Source organism: Hyla sarda, chromosome 1 (genome assembly GCF_029499605.1).
Source record: "Hyla sarda isolate aHylSar1 chromosome 1, aHylSar1.hap1, whole genome shotgun sequence".
NCBI lineage: Eukaryota > Metazoa > Chordata > Amphibia > Anura > Hylidae > Hyla > Hyla sarda.
This window is the reverse complement of record NC_079189.1, coordinates 307,362,794-307,380,418: the sequence shown is the minus strand read 5'-3', so window position 1 is coordinate 307,380,418 and position 17,625 is coordinate 307,362,794. Positions and strand designations below refer to the sequence as shown.

Sequence of the window (17,625 nt, the reverse complement as noted above, 5' to 3'; positions counted from 1 at the left end):
TTTAGATATTATTTCTGTTAGTCTGTGTGCTCCCTTACTGAAATCTGACCTGTGTCTGTATTGTAGTTTATTTTGTTGACAGTGACTTCCTTCACTTATTTAGGAAGGGACTGTCACTGTGGTTGCCGATCCACTGTTTAGGGCGGATAGGCAAGTAGGCATGGTCAGAGGGAGTGGGTGAGAAGAGGGCTGCACTCCTTCCCTGGCCAGACGTGACATCAGGGCTTAATAAGAGTACAAATATAGCTGACCTAAGTTTTTTTTTTTCTAATAAGCTTCACCAAGGATATTGGGTTGGGTAGAGTGACAGAATGATTTGCCTCCCTTTGAAACCACATAGAGAACTTGAACGGTAACATTTGTGAAATCCAAGGGTTAGAATGGCCAGGATAACAGGAGACCAGTCTTGTTCCTCTTGTTACTTAGTCAAGTCAGTGGAATCACCTCTGCTTCTAGTTGAGCAGACTGTGTCAGAATGCTTATGCACTAGGAAATTCTAGTAATCTCAAAAATGTCATAAACCAAAATGCTGTGTGATATAGATTTTTATATTTTTCAATAGACTTTTAACTAATATCTAGCTGCAGTGTTCAGCCTGAAAAAAAAAAGAAAACAAGAAAAAAATCAACACAAAAAAAGTTTTTACATTCTATGTGTGAAGCTGACCTTAAATAAATGAGTGTCTTGCTAACATTTTTGTGTATGGAATTTACTTCTGTAGTTTGGTATATTGTCCACAGCTTTCACAGTACATAATCACCTTTTCTCGTGTGACTTTGTACCCACCCTTTTTGGCTGCCTCTACAGGCCTTTCCCAAGACATTAATTCATGACAGCAATAACTTGAACACTTGAACATTTATTCTCCATATCCGCAAAAGCAAAGAAATATTTACAAAAGAACAATGGACGTGTGTTGGTGTCGCCTGTTAAGAAAACAGCAGTAGCACACGAAGGCCAACATCAGGGGTTTCCTGTAAAAAGGAGTGTATTAATCACAGCACAAAGTTTCTAAGAAATATCTAGGAACATTCTTGGCAGCTGAGAGGGAAAGCAATGTCACAGAAAGCAGTAATCTTAAATAGATGTTTTAATATGCTCCGTCAAGCAGCTTTCTTCACAGTAGGCTAATACTTTTCCAGTAAAATATCATATGTTAAAACTGCCATCAGTTAATCTGTTTCTGCATTTTTCAAAACTTCTCACGTCAATTACTGGCTGCTATTTCCTATATAGTAGGGAATGTTTCCATGGGATTTCCATGATTCCTCACTGGCAATTCTGCTTAGTTGTTCAACAAAATTGATGAAGTATTGGTGGAATGGGTCTGTATCACTTTTCATAGCAGCACTTGTGAAAAGACATGAAGAATTTTATGACATGCAGGATATAAATACAGTTAGTCTCTATATTCCATACAGGTGTAAAAGTTCTTTATTTAATTTAAAGAAAATCAGGGTCAGGAGCATTGTAGGTTACATCTTTATGTCTATGTGTATATTTGTATATGGGATCAAAAGTATATTTTTCATAGTTTAAAGTAAGCATTTCCTAGTTTGTCTCCTGTTGTTGCACAGTATGGCATTGGGGATTTACCATCCCTTGGTACCATGCTGCTGGGTTCTTTGTGGCAGGGTCTAAGTTAGAGACCCAGCATTAAAAGGGTTGTCCCACAATCAAAGCTTACCCACCCCCACCTCATCCATAGTATAAATCATAGCTAGCTGAGTGGTAGGGGCCCTACTGCTAAAAAACCCCATCAATCACAAGAATGGAGGTGAAATGTCCCCTAGAATGAATGGAGCACATTGTGCATGCACAGGCAGCACCCTGTATATTCTCAATGGACTTTTCTAAGTGCTGTGGATAGATACATTTCATTTTAGGATAACCTTTTAAGCAAAGGTAGGAGGAGCTAACACATTCCCATTTGCTATGGAGAGGAGGTATTTTGTGATTAAACAGACAAGTATACCACCCAGTTGTTGCTGTAAGGGCCAACTAGACAGAGTGGCTTTGTGCAGGTTTTCTACTGCTGAGGCTTTTAACGTAAAATGGGCGTCACTTGCCTGCAGGCGAGAGAGAGGAATGGAGCCTATGAGCCGCCATAGTTGTGAGAGAGGCTACATGTATAAATAACAATCAGCTCATCGTTCATGTGACTGACAGTTATCTCTTCTGACCTCTCCATGCATGTGAACATTTGACATGGCCAAACACTCCTATATGGGGACGGGAGGGATAAGCTACATCCAGACAGCTATAAGGTTGGCTTATCTCTTCCAGAAGTTGGGCAGTGAAAATACAACTTAACTAAACCTTCTCTCCACTGATATTTTATCTGTTGGTGTCGAGAGGCCACCATACACCTTAAACAGTCGGCCAAACCCACCAGGCAAATCTAATTTGTCAATATTTTAGATGGAGATCCTCCATAATAAAATCTATACATAATCTAGTATTTTATTTTCCTCAGGCTGAATCGCATCATCTTATAACAATACAATAAGACATCAGATTATGTTTCTACATCTTCCAGCAAAAAAAGAGCATTGCTACTGATGCACTTAGAACTTTATTATCAATACAATACCATCAACATACAGGAAACATCAAGACATTAAAAACACAATTATTGGCAATACTATGTGGTGTCTCACAATAGTATTACATTAAACAGTCAAAGAAATGGTAGTAATAAATGGTGTTTTGGAGTTTTGTTCTATGCCCAATATTGCACTCTTAAAATGGTGGAGTATAAGGCACTATATATAAGGGACCAACGTCCTCCCTAAATCACCTACTCCATTAACAGTATGGCCCAGTTAGTATTACTCCAGCAAGTAAAGTCACTCACCTAGTCTCCACCCATTTCAACGTACGATTCGTAAGAATTACTTTATCAAGGAACATGATAATGTGGCTACCCTCTCTTCCTTATATGTGCCACTAACTATCAACATTGGCGTCACCTATAGCAGGGCCTGCGCATAGCGGCGCATGCGCCGGGTCCAGGTACAGAAACACGCATCAGCCTCCGCTTCACGGATCCACGCTTCACCCAGGACACTGATACAGGGCAGCCACATTATCATGTTCCTTGATAAAGTCATTCTGACGAAACGTACGTTGGAACGGGTGGAGACTAGGTGCAAAATGGGTAAGTGACACGTTTACTATGCTGGGCCAATACTAACTGGGCCATACTGTTAATGGAGTAGGTGATTTACAGAGGACGTTGCTCCCTTATATAGAGTGCAATATTGGGCTAGAACAAAACTCCCCCCACTGTTTTTACCACTTATTACTACCATTTCTTTGACTGTTTAATGTAATACTATTGTGAGACACCACATAGTCTTGCCAATAATTGTGTTTGTGTTTAATGTCTTGATGTTTTGTGTATATTGATGGTATTGTATTGATAATAAAATTCTAAGTGCATCAGTAGCAATGTTCTTTTTAGCTGGAAGTGTTAAATAGTTGTATCTGAGCTATACCGAGTGGTAGATAATTTTGAGATCCTAGGCATTAATTATAATGATGGAATTTTTGGAGTAATAATGGAAATGATGTTCCGTATGGGTTTTTATGTTTGTTTCTACATCTACAGCACTAAGGTCATAGTGTAATACAGACAAGTCATCTTATTATGTTAATACTATATACAACATAATATGCACAATACAATCATCTTCTAAAATGAATAAGGAAAGTATATTTGGTATAAATGTTTTCAGAACATTTTATAATTAGACAATAAAAAAAAAATGAAATAATAAAGGGGATAAATCAAATGAAATCCCAGGGGAGGTGCATATAATACTTAACTTTTAATTTTACAAAGTTAAAATCGTCACCAAAAGAATGCATAAGGTTTCTCCGTAGTAATGTTCCTTAAATATATATTCATGGATAGTTTTAGGCTACATACTCACCCTCGATTCCGCTAGTGCCACTTTAATTTGCTTCAATCATCTAGCTATTATGAATATACCAGGATATAAGAGTGTTTACCATAGCCGTAATCACATGACTCTTTTGTTTTCATTGCAGCCGTCACCTGACCGCGCGCTGCACGATAATCGCCGGCCCCTATGACGTCAATCAGGGGTGCGGTGGAAGTGACGCGCGGCTCGGCCAGCGCATAAGACGTCACACGCCGTGATCCCAGGTACGGAAGCGCATTAGCAGCCGGCATCTATTGCAAGGCTCCCCGCCATTGCGGGTTATAGCGCACCGTCCTGGGATCACGGATATCGGCAGACTGTAACTGTGAGTAGCCGCATACTGCGGAAGAGTGTTTCTTCTTTACAGGTACCAGCTGGACAGTTACTGATAGGGGCTTTTCTTTATGTGCTTTCCTCTTTAGGTTTTCTGGAAAATATCCACGGCACAGTGAGTCCATGCTCCGCATGAATTGTTCATGTACTTTATTATGCTTGGAGCGTATAAATGATACCGGTACCTTTCTGTTGTGCTTTCTTTGCAGGTGGCCTGATACAGACAGTCCTTGCCATGATCTCTTAGTCACATTGGTTTATTTATAGGGTGCTCTTAGTACCACAATTTTATTAAGGTATTTCAAGATTTGTCCTTTGTCTCTCCTGATGACGCCATATCATTATTGGCAGAAACGCGTTGAGAGCGACACCTTGTATGCTTGATATTGTCTCTGGAGTAAGATCCATATCATAACCAGAACATTTATATTTATTCGTTTGGGTTATTTGAGCACTATTCTTTTGGTGACGATTTTAACTTTGTAAAATTAAAAGTTAAGTATTATATGCACCTCCCCTGGGATTTCATTTGATTTATCCCCTTTATTATTTCATATTTAGCTGGGAGTCCATTCTTGCCCCTTGCAGGCATTGCATTCTAATAGCAAGCTCTATGGTAATTATAATTAGACAATAAACATAATCATGAAAAGATATTTCTTATGTTGTTTTAATCTAAACACATGGCAACGCAGCTTTAGTTTATATAAGTGATTTAATCAATTATATGATAAATGATTAAGATTACTCTGTGATTACTGGTGTATGAAGCTGGATTAGCGCGCGTATTCTGCGATTTCAAAAACTTCTAGCTTGGGTTGCAAGCATCTTCATTTTTTTCAAGTAACCTCATGCCAAAATCTGCAGAAAAAAAACAGGCAACTATGATATGTTAGTTGATTTATCTACGATTGCTAAACATAAAATAATTTCCATATTGGATTTATATGTATTAAGAGATATCTTCTAAAGAAACCAATTGCTGTATTAGGTATTGAGATACATTCATGGCCGTAAATGTTGGCACCCCTAAATTTTTTAAAGAAAATTAAGTATTTCTCACAATTGCAGTAACACATGTTTTGCTTTACACATGTTTATTCCCTTTGTGCGTATTGGAACTAAACCAAAAAAAGGGAGGAAAAAAAAGCAAATTGGACATAATGTCACACCAAACTCAAAAATGGTCTGGACAAAATTATTGGCACCCTTTTAAAATGGTGGAAAACTAAGATTGTTTCAAGCATGTGATGTTCCTTTCAACTCACCTGGGGCAAGTAACAGGTGTGAGCAATATAAAAATCACACCTGAAAGCAGATAAAAAGGAGAGAAGTTCACTTAGTGTGGCACACACTGACACACAATGTGAAGACTAAGCATGGACAACAGAAAGAGGAGAAGAGAAGTGTCTGAGGACTTGAGAACCAAAATTGTGGAAAAATATCAACAATCTCAAGGTTACAAGTCCATCTCCAGTGAAATATGGTGGAGGTTTAATGATGTTTTGGGGTTGTTATGCTGCCTCTGGCACTGGGTGCCTTGAATGTGTGCAAGGCATCATGAAATCTGAGGATTACCAACGGATTTTGGGTTGCACTGTACAGCCCAGTGTCAGAAAGCTGGGTTTGTGTCCGAAATCTTGGGTCTTCCAGCAGGATAGTCAATGACCCCAAACATACGTAAAAAAGCCCCAGAAATTGGATGGCAACAAAGAGTTCTGAAGTGGCCAGCAATGAGTCCAGATCTAAATCCCATTAAACATCGTTGGAGAGAACTTAAAATTGCTGTTGGGAAAAGGCGCCCTTCCAATAAGAGAGACCTGGAGCAGTTTGCAAAGGAAGAGTGGTCCAACATTCTGGCTGAGAGGTGTAAGAAGCTTGTTGATTGTTATAGGAAGCCACTGATTTTAGTTTTTCCATAGGGTGTGCAACCAAATATAAGGGTGCCAATAATTTTATCCAGCCCATTTTTGGAGTTTGGTGTGACATTATGTCCAATTTGCTTTTTTCCTCCCTTTTTGGTTTAGTTCCAATACACACAAAGGGAATAAACATGTGTATAGCAAAACATGTATTACTGCAATCCTTTCATTGAAAAATTTCAGGGGTGCCAACATTTACGGCCATGACTGTATATGCTGGGTCCTGGAGGCCCAACTTTGTTAAAAGAGCACCATACACACACTCACTGTGTTTTACCCAAAAAATACCATGCAATAGGGGGCCAGATGTGAGTTGGGAGTTAGTAGTGAAAATGAAATGCTACATACATGGCGATTTTGGCTGTGGTGTATTTCTCCCTTTAGTGTTGTTGTTTTGATTTTCAGCATGCTCTGACTTTAGAGTATGGTGTTTTTTCAACCAGTTTATGGCTTTTTTCCTCCCATAGAAATTATGGAACATAGAACTATAGGATGGAAAAAAAAAAACGCATGTGTAAATGTGTGTGGGCACTTTGTCATTTTTCCCCCCTTATGTTTTTCAATAGAAATCAGATAAAAAAAGAATCACATGACTTATAAAAAAAAATAAAAAAAGGAAGACACCACACAAAAAATAACACATATACTAATACACACCATTCAGGATATAATGGCATAAAAATGCATGGAGAATAGGCAGTTTTTGTGGCATGTCTGAAGGGAGCCTTAACCAAGCTTTTGTCTGGCATGTGAACAGTTCAAGTGTCCCCACTGAATTCAAAAACTAATTCTGGCCCTTAAAGGGGCATTCCGTGCAAAAACATTTTATCCCCTCATTCATGTCTATGGGAGGGGGCATGGGGGGGCCTGCCCTCCTTTGGATAGGTGATAAAATGTTTTTGCCCGGAATACCCCTTTAAATATTTTTAGAATATAATACATTTAGATTTGTTCTCCTATTTATTTCCAATTTCTTTTGGTTATTTAAAAAAATATATATTTCTTTAAAAAAAACACTTAACGATAGGAAGCTGATTTAGCAAAACTGTCTCAGAAATAGAATAAGATTATATTCACATTGCTGAAAAAATTTGGACATACACACATTTTTCTTTTAAGCAAACTGTGATTTGTCTACTCTTTTAATACACAGAAAAAGCATTACCCACTAAATAGTTCCTCTTCGATCATGTGATTTTTACATTTTCTTACCTGTTTTTAAATCCGTGGAAATGCCCCACCAGACATGCGTCCCCCAGTCTAAACAAAAGTAAAGAAGTAAAAAAAATGTTGTTATTCGGCAATGACATGTTCATTAGGGTGTCAGAACCTATAGGGTTAAAAGGTTCTGACAGCTTCTTTGTTGTTTTTTGTTGCTGGGTTACGCCCAGCTGTCTGGACTGGTCAGCTGACCTTCATTGCAGCACCTGTTCTGGCTACCTGTCTTCTGAATTTGTTATATCTGGCTTTTTGTCCCTTTGGCGCCTCTCTCTTACTATTCTCTCTGGTATTAGCGACATTGTACTGTGACATCTTCTGGCTTCAGACGTGTATAGTTGACATTTAACTTATTGGGGGAGATTCATCAAAACCTGTGCAGAGGAAAAATTGCCCAGTTGCCCATAGCAACCAATCAGATTGCTTCTTTCATTTTGCACAGGCCTTGTTAAAAATGAAAGAAGCAATCTGATTGGTTGCTATGGGCAACTGGGCAACTTTTCCTCTGCACAGGTTTAGATAAATCTCCCCCATTGTGTGTGTTTAGTCTTCCTTTGTTAGTCTGTCTGTTACTACTGTCCCCAGAGCAAGTCTGTGTCATTGTAGTTTATTATTTTGACAATTACGCCCCTCACGTATATAGGAAGGGACTGTCTTCGTGGTTACGTACCTGTCGTTTAGGGCAGGCACGTAAGTAGGCAGGGACAGGAGAGCGGGCAAGAATAGAGTGCACTCCTTCCCTGCCCATTCCTGACATAGGGGATGTGAACTTGGACATATTATAACCATTTGTTCCAGGTTTGTTTGGGCAGAAATATTAAAGGGCAAATAATGTGCAAATAACCCTATTCGTGGAAGCAAGATGCTTCTTATTTGCAACAAGGTTACATGCCCAAAGCAATATTACTGATCAGAGTTGTAAGGATTCACAATACAATATGAGTTTTTTTTCATACAGATTTGATATGACATATAATGTAGAGAACTGGAGCTCATGGAAGTTAAACTAGTAAATACAGAGTTTTTTCAATGACCAATCCTTTTTATTAAAACTGTTCCTTAAATAAGCTCTTCCTGAAGAAAAGTTTGAAATGCATAGAAACATTTTATCAGTTTGGACATTTCCAAAGTGGTAAAACCAGTTATATTGGGGGTGTTATTAGAAATGGGGAATGATTGACACACAGGTCCCCAGCGCAAGCGACCCAATGTTCATTATGTGCGGGGCTTGACTCCACTGAGCTCTTACATAATGTGCACCATGATATACAGTGCCAGTTCTCCTCTTCTTTCTTCTCCTGGTGCCAGAGATCCGTTGCTTCTGCTTTCACTAGAGGCAGAGAGCTTGCTTGCGCCCAGCCTCTTGCACTGAAGAAGCGCACTGCACTGGTGGCAGACAACTGGAGTGAGGACTTTCTCTCTGTCAGAGAGAAAACGCTCACTCCCGTCTCTGCCAGAGAGAAAACGCTCACTCCCGTCTCTGCCAGAGACAAAACGCTCACTCCCGTCTCTGCCAGAGACAAAACGCTCACTCCCGTCTCTGGCAGAGAGAAAACGCTCACTCCCGTCTCTGGCAGAGAGAAAGCACTCACTCCCATCTCTGGCAGAGAGAAAGCGCTCACTACCATCTCTGGCAGAGAGAAAGCGCTCACTCCCGTCTCTGGCAGAGAGAAAGCGCTCACTCCCGTCTCTGGCAGAGAGAAAGCGCTCACTCCCGTCTCTGGCAGAGAGAAAGCTCTCACTCCCGTCTCTGGCAGAGAGAAAGCGCTCACTCCCGTCTCTGGCAGGTAGAAAGCGCTCACTCCCGTCTCTGGCAGGGAGAAAGCGCTCACTCCCGTCTCTGGCAGGGAGAAAGCGCTCACTCCCGTCTCTGGCAGGTAGAAAGCGCTCACTCCCGTCTCTGGCAGGGAGAAAGCGCTCACTCCCGTCTCTGGCAGGGAGAAAGCGCTCACTCCCGTCTCTGGCAGAGAGAAAGCGCTCACTCCCGTTGTCTGCCACCAGCGCCGTGCACCTGTGCAGTGCAAGAGGCAGGGAGCGAGCAAGCTCTCTGCCTCTAGTGAAAGCAGAAGCAGCATGTCTCCGGCACCAGGAGAAGAAAGAATAGGAGAACTGGATATCATAAAGGTGCACATAATATGTAAGGGCTTAGTGGAGTCACGGCCCACACATCAAAAACATCGGGTGCTTACGCAGGGGACCTGTCAATCACACATCGGTTGTAGCGCTCACTTACAGGCGGATAGGCTGGTGGAGGTGGGGCACTGCGAACCCAGGCCACGCCTCTCAGACTGTTGCTGACGCACGATAAAACTATTTTCTGGCTGATAAAGTGTGATAAAGAGCAGCCAAAGGTATAGCTGCATTACAAGTTTTATTATCTATACTATCATGGTATTAGTTTGGGGGGTATAAATATCCATGACAGTTGCGCTTTAACCCTTTAAGGACTCAAGGTTTTTCCATTTTTGCACTTTAGTTTTTTCCTCCTCACCTTTTAAAAATCCTAACCCTTTCAATTTTGCACCCACAGACCCATATGATGCCTGTTTTTTGCACCACCAAAAAATATACGATGAAACAAAAAAAATTATATTTGTGGGACAAAATTGAGAAAAAAAAACCGCCATTTTGTAACACTTGGGAGCTTCCGTTTTTTCCGTGAAAATGAAACCTGATATTTATTCTGTAGGTCCATATGATTAAAATGATACCAGACTTATATAGGTTTAGTTTTGTGTTACTTCTGGTGAAAATTATAACTGTTCGCAAAAAAATTAGTATGTTTTAAAAATGTCTCCTTCTGACCCCTATAGCTTTTTTTTATTTTTCTGCATACAGGGCATTGTGAGGTTCATTTTTTTGTGCTGTAATCTGAAGTTTTTATTGGTACCATTTTTGTTTTGATTGGACTCTTTGATCGCTTTTTATAAAAAAAAAATTTATAGTATATAAAGTGACCAAAAATACGCAATTCTGGAATTTTTTTTACGAGTATGCCATTGACCGTGTGGTTTAAATAGCATTATATTTTTATAGTTTTGACATTTAGGTACGCGGCGATACCACATATGTCTGTTTATTTTTATGGGAAAATGGGGTTGATTCAAACTTTTATTAGGGAAGGGGTTAAATCACTTTTATTAACTTTTTTTCCCCACACATTTACAGCCCCCAGATGGGAATATAACATGCAATCTTCTGATTGCAGACACTTATCAATGCTATGCCATAGCATAGCATTGATCAGTGTTGTTGGCGCTCCATTGCTCCAGCCTGGATCTCAGGCATGGAGCAATGGATCGCCGATCAGACAATGAGGAGGAAGGCAGGGACCCTCCTTGTGTCCTCTCAGCTGATCGGGACACCGCGGTTTAACCGCAGTGATCCTGATCAGCCAGACTGAGCTGCCGGGAAGAATTTTCTTAGATTGTAGACACGGCGATTAACTTTGATCGTCACGTCTAAGGGGTTAATACCGGGCATCACTGCGATCGGTGATGTCCGGTATTAGCCACAGATTCCGGCCGTTGCTAGGTGCTGGGACTGACCTGATATGGTGTGGGGTCAGCATGTGACCCCGCGCTATAGCATGGGAGCGGGCACAGGGTATACAGGTACGCCCTGCATCCCCAAGAGGTTAAAGTAAATGGGGATAAATAAAAATGAGAAACGTCTGGTACGGCATGGTTTCTAAAACGGAGCCTCCAGCTGTTGCAAAACAACAACTTCCAGTGTTGCCGGACAGCCCTTGACTGTCCAGGCATGCTGGGAGTTTTGCAACAGCTGGAGGCACCCTGTTTGGGAAACACTGCCGTATTGTAATTTTGGTATCAAAGACAAGTCTAATTCTTGTATCCGGGTCTGTCCCTATGAAAATCCAAAATTTAGGCCTCAAATGCGCATGGTGCTCTCTCTCTTCGGAGCCTTGTCATATTTCAAGGCAACAGTTTAAGGCCACATATGGGGTATTTCCGTACTCGGGAGAAATAGCCTAACAAAGTTTGGGGGGCTTTTTCTCCTGTTACCCTTTATGAAAAGGTAAAGTTAAGGGCCAACATCAGCATGTTATTGTAAAAATTTTAAATTTTTTTACACTAACATGCTGGTGTTGCCCTATACTTTTCATTTTCACAAGAAGTAAAAGGAAAAAAAGCCCCCCAAAATTTGTAACACAATTTCTTCTGAGTACGGAAATACCCCATATGTGGAAATACCCCATATGTGGACGTAAAATGCTCTGCGGGCGCACAAGGCTCAAGAGTGAGAGAGCGCCATGTACTCTTGAGGTGATTTGCACAGGGGTGGCTGATCGTTTCAGCGGTTCTGACATAAACGCAAGAAAAAAAACACCCACATGTGACCCCATTTTGGAAACTACACCCCTCATGGAACATAACAAGGGGTATAGTGAGCCTTAATACCCCACAGGTGTTTGAAGAAATTTTTGTTAAAGTTTGATATGAAAATGAAATTTTTTTATTATGAAATTTGTTATCCCAAATTTTTCGTTTTCAAAAGGGGTAATAGGAAAAAAGCCTCCCTAAATTTGTAAGTGGATGTAAAGTGCTCTGCGGGCGAACTACGATGCTCAGAAGAGAAGGAGCGCCATTGGGCTTATGGAGAGAGAATGTGTCTGGAATTGAAGGCCACGTGTGTTTACAAAGCCCCTCGTGGTGCCAGAACAGTGGACCCCCCCCCCCACATGTGACCCCATTTTGGAAACAACACCCCTCACGGAATGACATAAGGGGTGCAGTGAGCATTTACATCCCACAGGTGTCTGACAGATTTTTGGAACAATTGTATTTTTCATTTGCACAGCCCACTGTTCCAAAGATATGTCAAATGCCAGTGGGATGTAAATGCTCACTGCACCCCTTATTAAATTCTGTAATGGGTGTAGTGTCCAAAATGGTGTCACATGTGGGGGGTTTCTGCAGTTCTGGCACTATGGCAGGTTTTTAAATGCACGAGGCCAATTTAATCAAAATTCTCTCTACAAAAGACCAATCGTGCTCCTTCTGTTCTGAGACCTATAGTGCGCCAAAAGAGGACTTAAATTCCACATATGGGGCATTTTCTTAATGGGGAGAAATTGGGCTTCAAATTTTGTGGTCCATTTTCACCTATTAACCCTTGTCAAAAGGAAAAATTGGGGTAACACCATCATTTTAGTGTTAAAAATTACATTTTCCATTTTCACATCCAACTTCAACGCAAAGTCGTCAAACACCTCTGAGGTGTAAGGCTCACTGGACCCCTTGTTACGTTCCTTGAGGGGCGTAGTTTCCAAAATAGTATGCCATGTGGTTTTTTTTTTTTTTATTTATTTTTTTTTTTGCTGTTCTGGCACCCTGGGGACTTTCTAAATGCAACATGGCCCCTAAAAACCATTTCAGCAAAATTCTCTTTCAAAAAGCCAAATTTTACTCCTTCTATTCTGAGCATTGTAGTGCACCAGCAGAACAATTCATGTCCACATATGGGGCGTTTTCTTTATCGTGAGAAATTGGGCTTCAAATTTTGGGGTCAATTTTCACCTATTACCCCTTGTGAAAAAGAAAAATTTGGGGTAACACCATCATTTTAGTGTTAAAAATCTAATTTTCCATTTTCAAGTCCAACTTCAATGCACAGTTGTCAAACACCTGTGAGGTGTTAAGGTTGTTATGTTCCTTGAGGGATGAAGTTTCCAAAATAGTATGCCATGTGGGGGTTATTATGCTGTTCTGGCACCATGTGGGCTTCCTAAATGCAACATGGCCCCTAAAAACCATGACAGCAAAATTTGATTTAAAAAGAATCCCACAGTTTCTCTTTCCCTCTTGAGACATGTTGTGAGCCCACAGAGCACTTTATGTCAACATATTTTTCCCCTAATACCACTTTTAAAAATGAAAAAAAATGGGGCTAAAAGAACAGGTTAGTGTAAAAAATGCTGATTTTGATTTTTCTCTTCCACTTTGCTGCTATTCTTGTGAAACACCTAAAGGGTTAACAAACTTTCTGAATGTCATTCTGAATACTTTGAGGGTTGTAGTTTCTATAATGGGGTCATTTATGGGGTATTTCTCACAGAAAGGCCCCTCAAATCCACTTCAAACTTAACTGGTCCCTGAAAAATTCAGATTTTGAAATTTTCATGAAAATTCAGAAAATTGCTGCTATACTTTGAAGCCCTCTAATGTCTTCAAAAAGTTAAAACATGTCAACTTTATGATGTCAACATAAAGTAGACATATTGTATTTGTGAATCAATATATAATTTATTTGGAATGTCCATTTTCCTTACAAACAGAGAGCTTCAAAGTTAGAAAATGCTAAATTTTCATGAAATATGGGGATTTTTCACCAACAAAGGATGCAAGTAACGACAAAAATTTACCACTATGTTAAAGTAGAATATGTCATGAAAAAACATTCTCGGAATCAGAATAATCGGTAAAAGCATCTCAGAGTTATTAATGCATAAAGTGACAGTGGTCAGAATTGCAAAAAAGGTCTCAGTCCTTAAGGGGTTAAAGGGGTACTCCGGTGGAAAACCTTTTTTTTTTTTTTTTAAATCAACTGATGCCAGAAAGTTAAACAGATTTGTAAATTACTTCTATAAAAAAAATTCTTAATCCTTCCAGTAATTATTAGCGGCTGTATACTACAGAGGAAATTCTTTTCTTTTGGGATTTCTTTTCTGTCATGACCACAGTGCTCTTTGCTGACACCTCTGTCCATTTTAGGAACTCTTCAGAGCAGCATATGTTTGCTATGGGGATTTTCTTCTGCTCTAGACAGTTCCTGACATGGACAGAGGTGTCAGTAGATGTGACACCTGTGGTCGTGACAGAAAAGAAATCCAAAAAGAAAAGAATTTCCTCTGTAGTATACAGCTGCTAATAAATACTGGAAGGATTAAGAGTTTTAATAGAAGTCATTTACAAATCTGTTTAACTTTCTGGCATCAGTTGATTTAAAAAAACAAACAAAAAACTTTTCCACCGGAGTACCCCTTTAACCTCTTAAGGACCAGGCCCATTTTGGACTTAAGGACTAGACCCAATTTTATTTTAGCATTTCCGTTTTTTTCCTCCTTGCCTTCTAAACATCATAACTCTTTTATATTTCCATCCACAGACCCATATGAGAGCTTGTTTTTTGCTGCACCAATTGTACTTTGTAATTACATCACTTATTTTACCATAAAATGTATGGCGCAACCAAACAAATATTATTTATGTGGGAAAATTGAAAAGAAAACCGCAATTTAGGAAATTTTGGAAGGTTTTCTTTTCACGCTGTACACTTTCCATGAAAATGACATGTTTTCTTTATTCTGTGGGCTTTTCTATAATTGTACTGCTTAAAAAAAATCTCAAACCATTTTAACAAAATTAGTATGTTTGAACTTGCCCTATTTTAACCACCTATAACTTTCTAATTTTTGCGTATATGGGGCGGTATGAGGGCTCATTTTTTGCGCCATCTTCTGTACCACATTTGCTTAGGTTTTACTTTTTATAAATTTTTTATAAAATTTTTTTGAAATAAAATGTGACAAAAAAGCAGCAATTTTGGACTTAAAAAAAAAATATTACGTTTGCGCCGTTCACCGTACAGAATAAGTTTCAATATATTTTAATAGTTCAGACTTTTATGCATGCGGCAATACCAAATATGTGTATACATTTATTTTTTTTGGGGGGGGGGGTAAAATGGGAAAACTGACGTTTTACCTTTTTATTGGGGGAGGGGATTTTTCAAATGTTTTTATTTTTTTATTTAAAATTTTTTTACTTTTTTTTTTTTTTTTTTTACACTTTAATAGTCCCCATAGGGAACTATTTATAGCAATCATTTGATTGCTAATACTGTTCAGTGCTATGCATAGGAAATAGCACTGATCAGTACTATCGGTGATCTTCTGGTCTGGTCTGCTCAATCTCAGACCAGAGCAGGAGACCCCGGGAGACAGCCGGAACAAGGTGAGGGGACCTCCGGCCACCATGCTGTATGATCAGATCCCCGTGTCAGCGCAGCGGGCGATCCGATCATCCATTTAAAGTACCGCACTGCCGCAGATGCCGTGATCTGTATTGATCACGGCATCTGAGGGGTTAATGGCGGACATCCGCACGATCGCGAATGTCCACCTTTACCGGCAGGTCCCTGGCTGCTGATAGCATCCGGGACCTGCAGCACATGACTCGAGCACCGTTCCGGTGCTCGCGGTCATGGCGGAGCGTAAATGTACGTCATGGTGCGTTAAGTACCACGGCACCATGACGTACATTTACGTCCATTGTCGTTAAGGGGTTAATGATAAATCTCCCCATCATGTATCTGCTTATCTTATTAGAATATTTATTGCCAACATGTGCCTTTTCTACTAGCTTCAATGCTGGTACTATTCTGTTCCATAAACTATACACTGGTACATATATGTATATGTATATATATATATATGTATATATATATATATATATATATATATATATATATATATATATACACACACACACACAAAAAGGAAGATAGAGATGTAAGTTTCAGCACCAGTGACATACTGGAGATAAATACTACTACTGCAACAGTTGCAGGCAAAAAGTAACAACTACCACCACTAGTTATTAAGCGCCACCCACCTGCATCTTTCGACAATTCTCCAGTTCTTCTTCCTTTTTCATATACTTTGAGAAAGACTTGGCAATTTCTTCCTTTTTTTCAGACAACTGTTTTTCCAGTCCTAGCTTCTCTATGGACAGATTAGTCTTCTCTGAAATAATATCCTTCTTTTCTTGGTTGCATTTCTGAAAATCATTATTCACTCGACCATTTTCTGTCTTCATCTGGCTGTTCTCATACATGACATTGTTCACATCTTGTTTCAACCTATTTATTGCTTGGTCTATGTTTCTTTTAATTTCATTACTTATGGGCCAGCAATTTGAATAACGGTGATGGTCACCGCTGCCCACAAGGCTGTCAAAGTTTCTTTTCATCACGTCCAACTCTGCGTCAAACCTCTTGTTGATATCATTACAAACAGTCTGTAAATTGTTAATATGAGCTTCCAAGTCTTCTTTCTCCCTCCGAAGCTTTGCTATTTCAGAAACTGTTTGGTTGCCTTTGGTAGTAAGAGCCAAAATGTTCTGGTCACAGCTCTCTTTATACCTGTCATGATTGCTCTGATGAAGTAATAGTGCATGCTTTAACTGAAGTATGTCAACTGCCCACAAACAAAACAAAAAAAAGACAGTTAGATAAGATCACATGATTATTAGTGTTGCTCGCGAATATTCGCAATTCGAATATTATTCGCGAATATCGCATATTCGCGAATTCGCGAATTTCGCGAATATAGCGCTATATATTCGTAATTACGAATATTCGTTTTTTTTTGTTTGTTTTTTTTCTTCACAGTACACATCACAGTGATCATCCCTCTCTGCTTCCAGCTTGTGTGGTGTAAAGAAGGCTGTAATACTACTGTGTGAGACTGGCGTGCGAAAATTCGCATATGCGAAAATTAGCATATGCTAATTTTAATTTACGCGCGCGTTAACTTTGTATATGTCAATATTCATTTATGTTAATTTTCGCATACGCGAATATTCGCATATGCGAAAATAAAACGAGAATATAACGAATATGCGAATATTCGCGAATATATGACGAATATTCGTCCATATATTCGCGAATATTCGTCCATATATTCGCGAATATTCGCGAATTCGAATATGGCCTATGCCGCTCAACACTAATGATTATATGTGACTGTAACAAATAATATGCAAACAAATAAACATAATACTATTACTATACTATTCATACTGTGTGCCAGGTTTAATATGCTCTATTAGTATTTTTTTTTAATAAGTTTCTGATGTAACAACTTAATGTAATGTAACAAAAGGCGTGTTCCAGACAAAACTTTTTATCAACTGACTCCAGAAGGTTAAACAGATTTGCAAATTACTTCTATTAATTAAAAAATCTTAATCCTTCCAATAATCAGCTGCTGAAGTTGAGTTGTTATTTTCTGTCTGGCAACAGTGCTCTCTGCTGACACCTCTGCTTGTCTCGGGAACTGCAGTGTAGAAGAGGTTTGCTATGGGGATTTGCTTCTACTCTGGACAGTCATCAGAAAGCACTTAGATAGAAAAAAACAATTCAACTTCAGCAGCTCATAAGTACTGAAAGGATTAAGA

At 39.4% G+C, this 17,625-nt stretch overlaps 1 protein-coding gene across 5 annotated transcripts in view; it reads right to left on the bottom strand.

Annotated features, from left to right (window-relative positions):
• Nucleotides 1-577: 577 nt before the first annotated feature.
• The window catches only part of PLVAP (plasmalemma vesicle associated protein), a 31,474-nt gene continuing 14,426 nt past the window's right edge, over nucleotides 578-17,625 (bottom strand). The window contains exons 3-6 of one of the 5 annotated variants that reach the window (XR_008843558.1): nucleotides 16,060-16,643; nucleotides 7,418-7,465; nucleotides 5,043-5,144; nucleotides 578-595 (exon numbers count right to left, since the gene is read on the bottom strand). Coding sequence is in view for 1 of the 5 variants with exons in the window: in XM_056518220.1 (XP_056374195.1) it covers nucleotides 7,424-7,465; nucleotides 16,060-16,643 (626 nt within the window). In the remaining 4 variants the exon portion in view is untranslated. Of the gene's footprint in view, nucleotides 596-842; nucleotides 1,351-4,834; nucleotides 5,145-7,417; nucleotides 7,466-16,059; nucleotides 16,644-17,625 lie in introns of those variants that run through there. The other 4 variants (XR_008843557.1, XR_008843555.1, XR_008843556.1 and 1 more) reach the window with 4 other exon arrangements.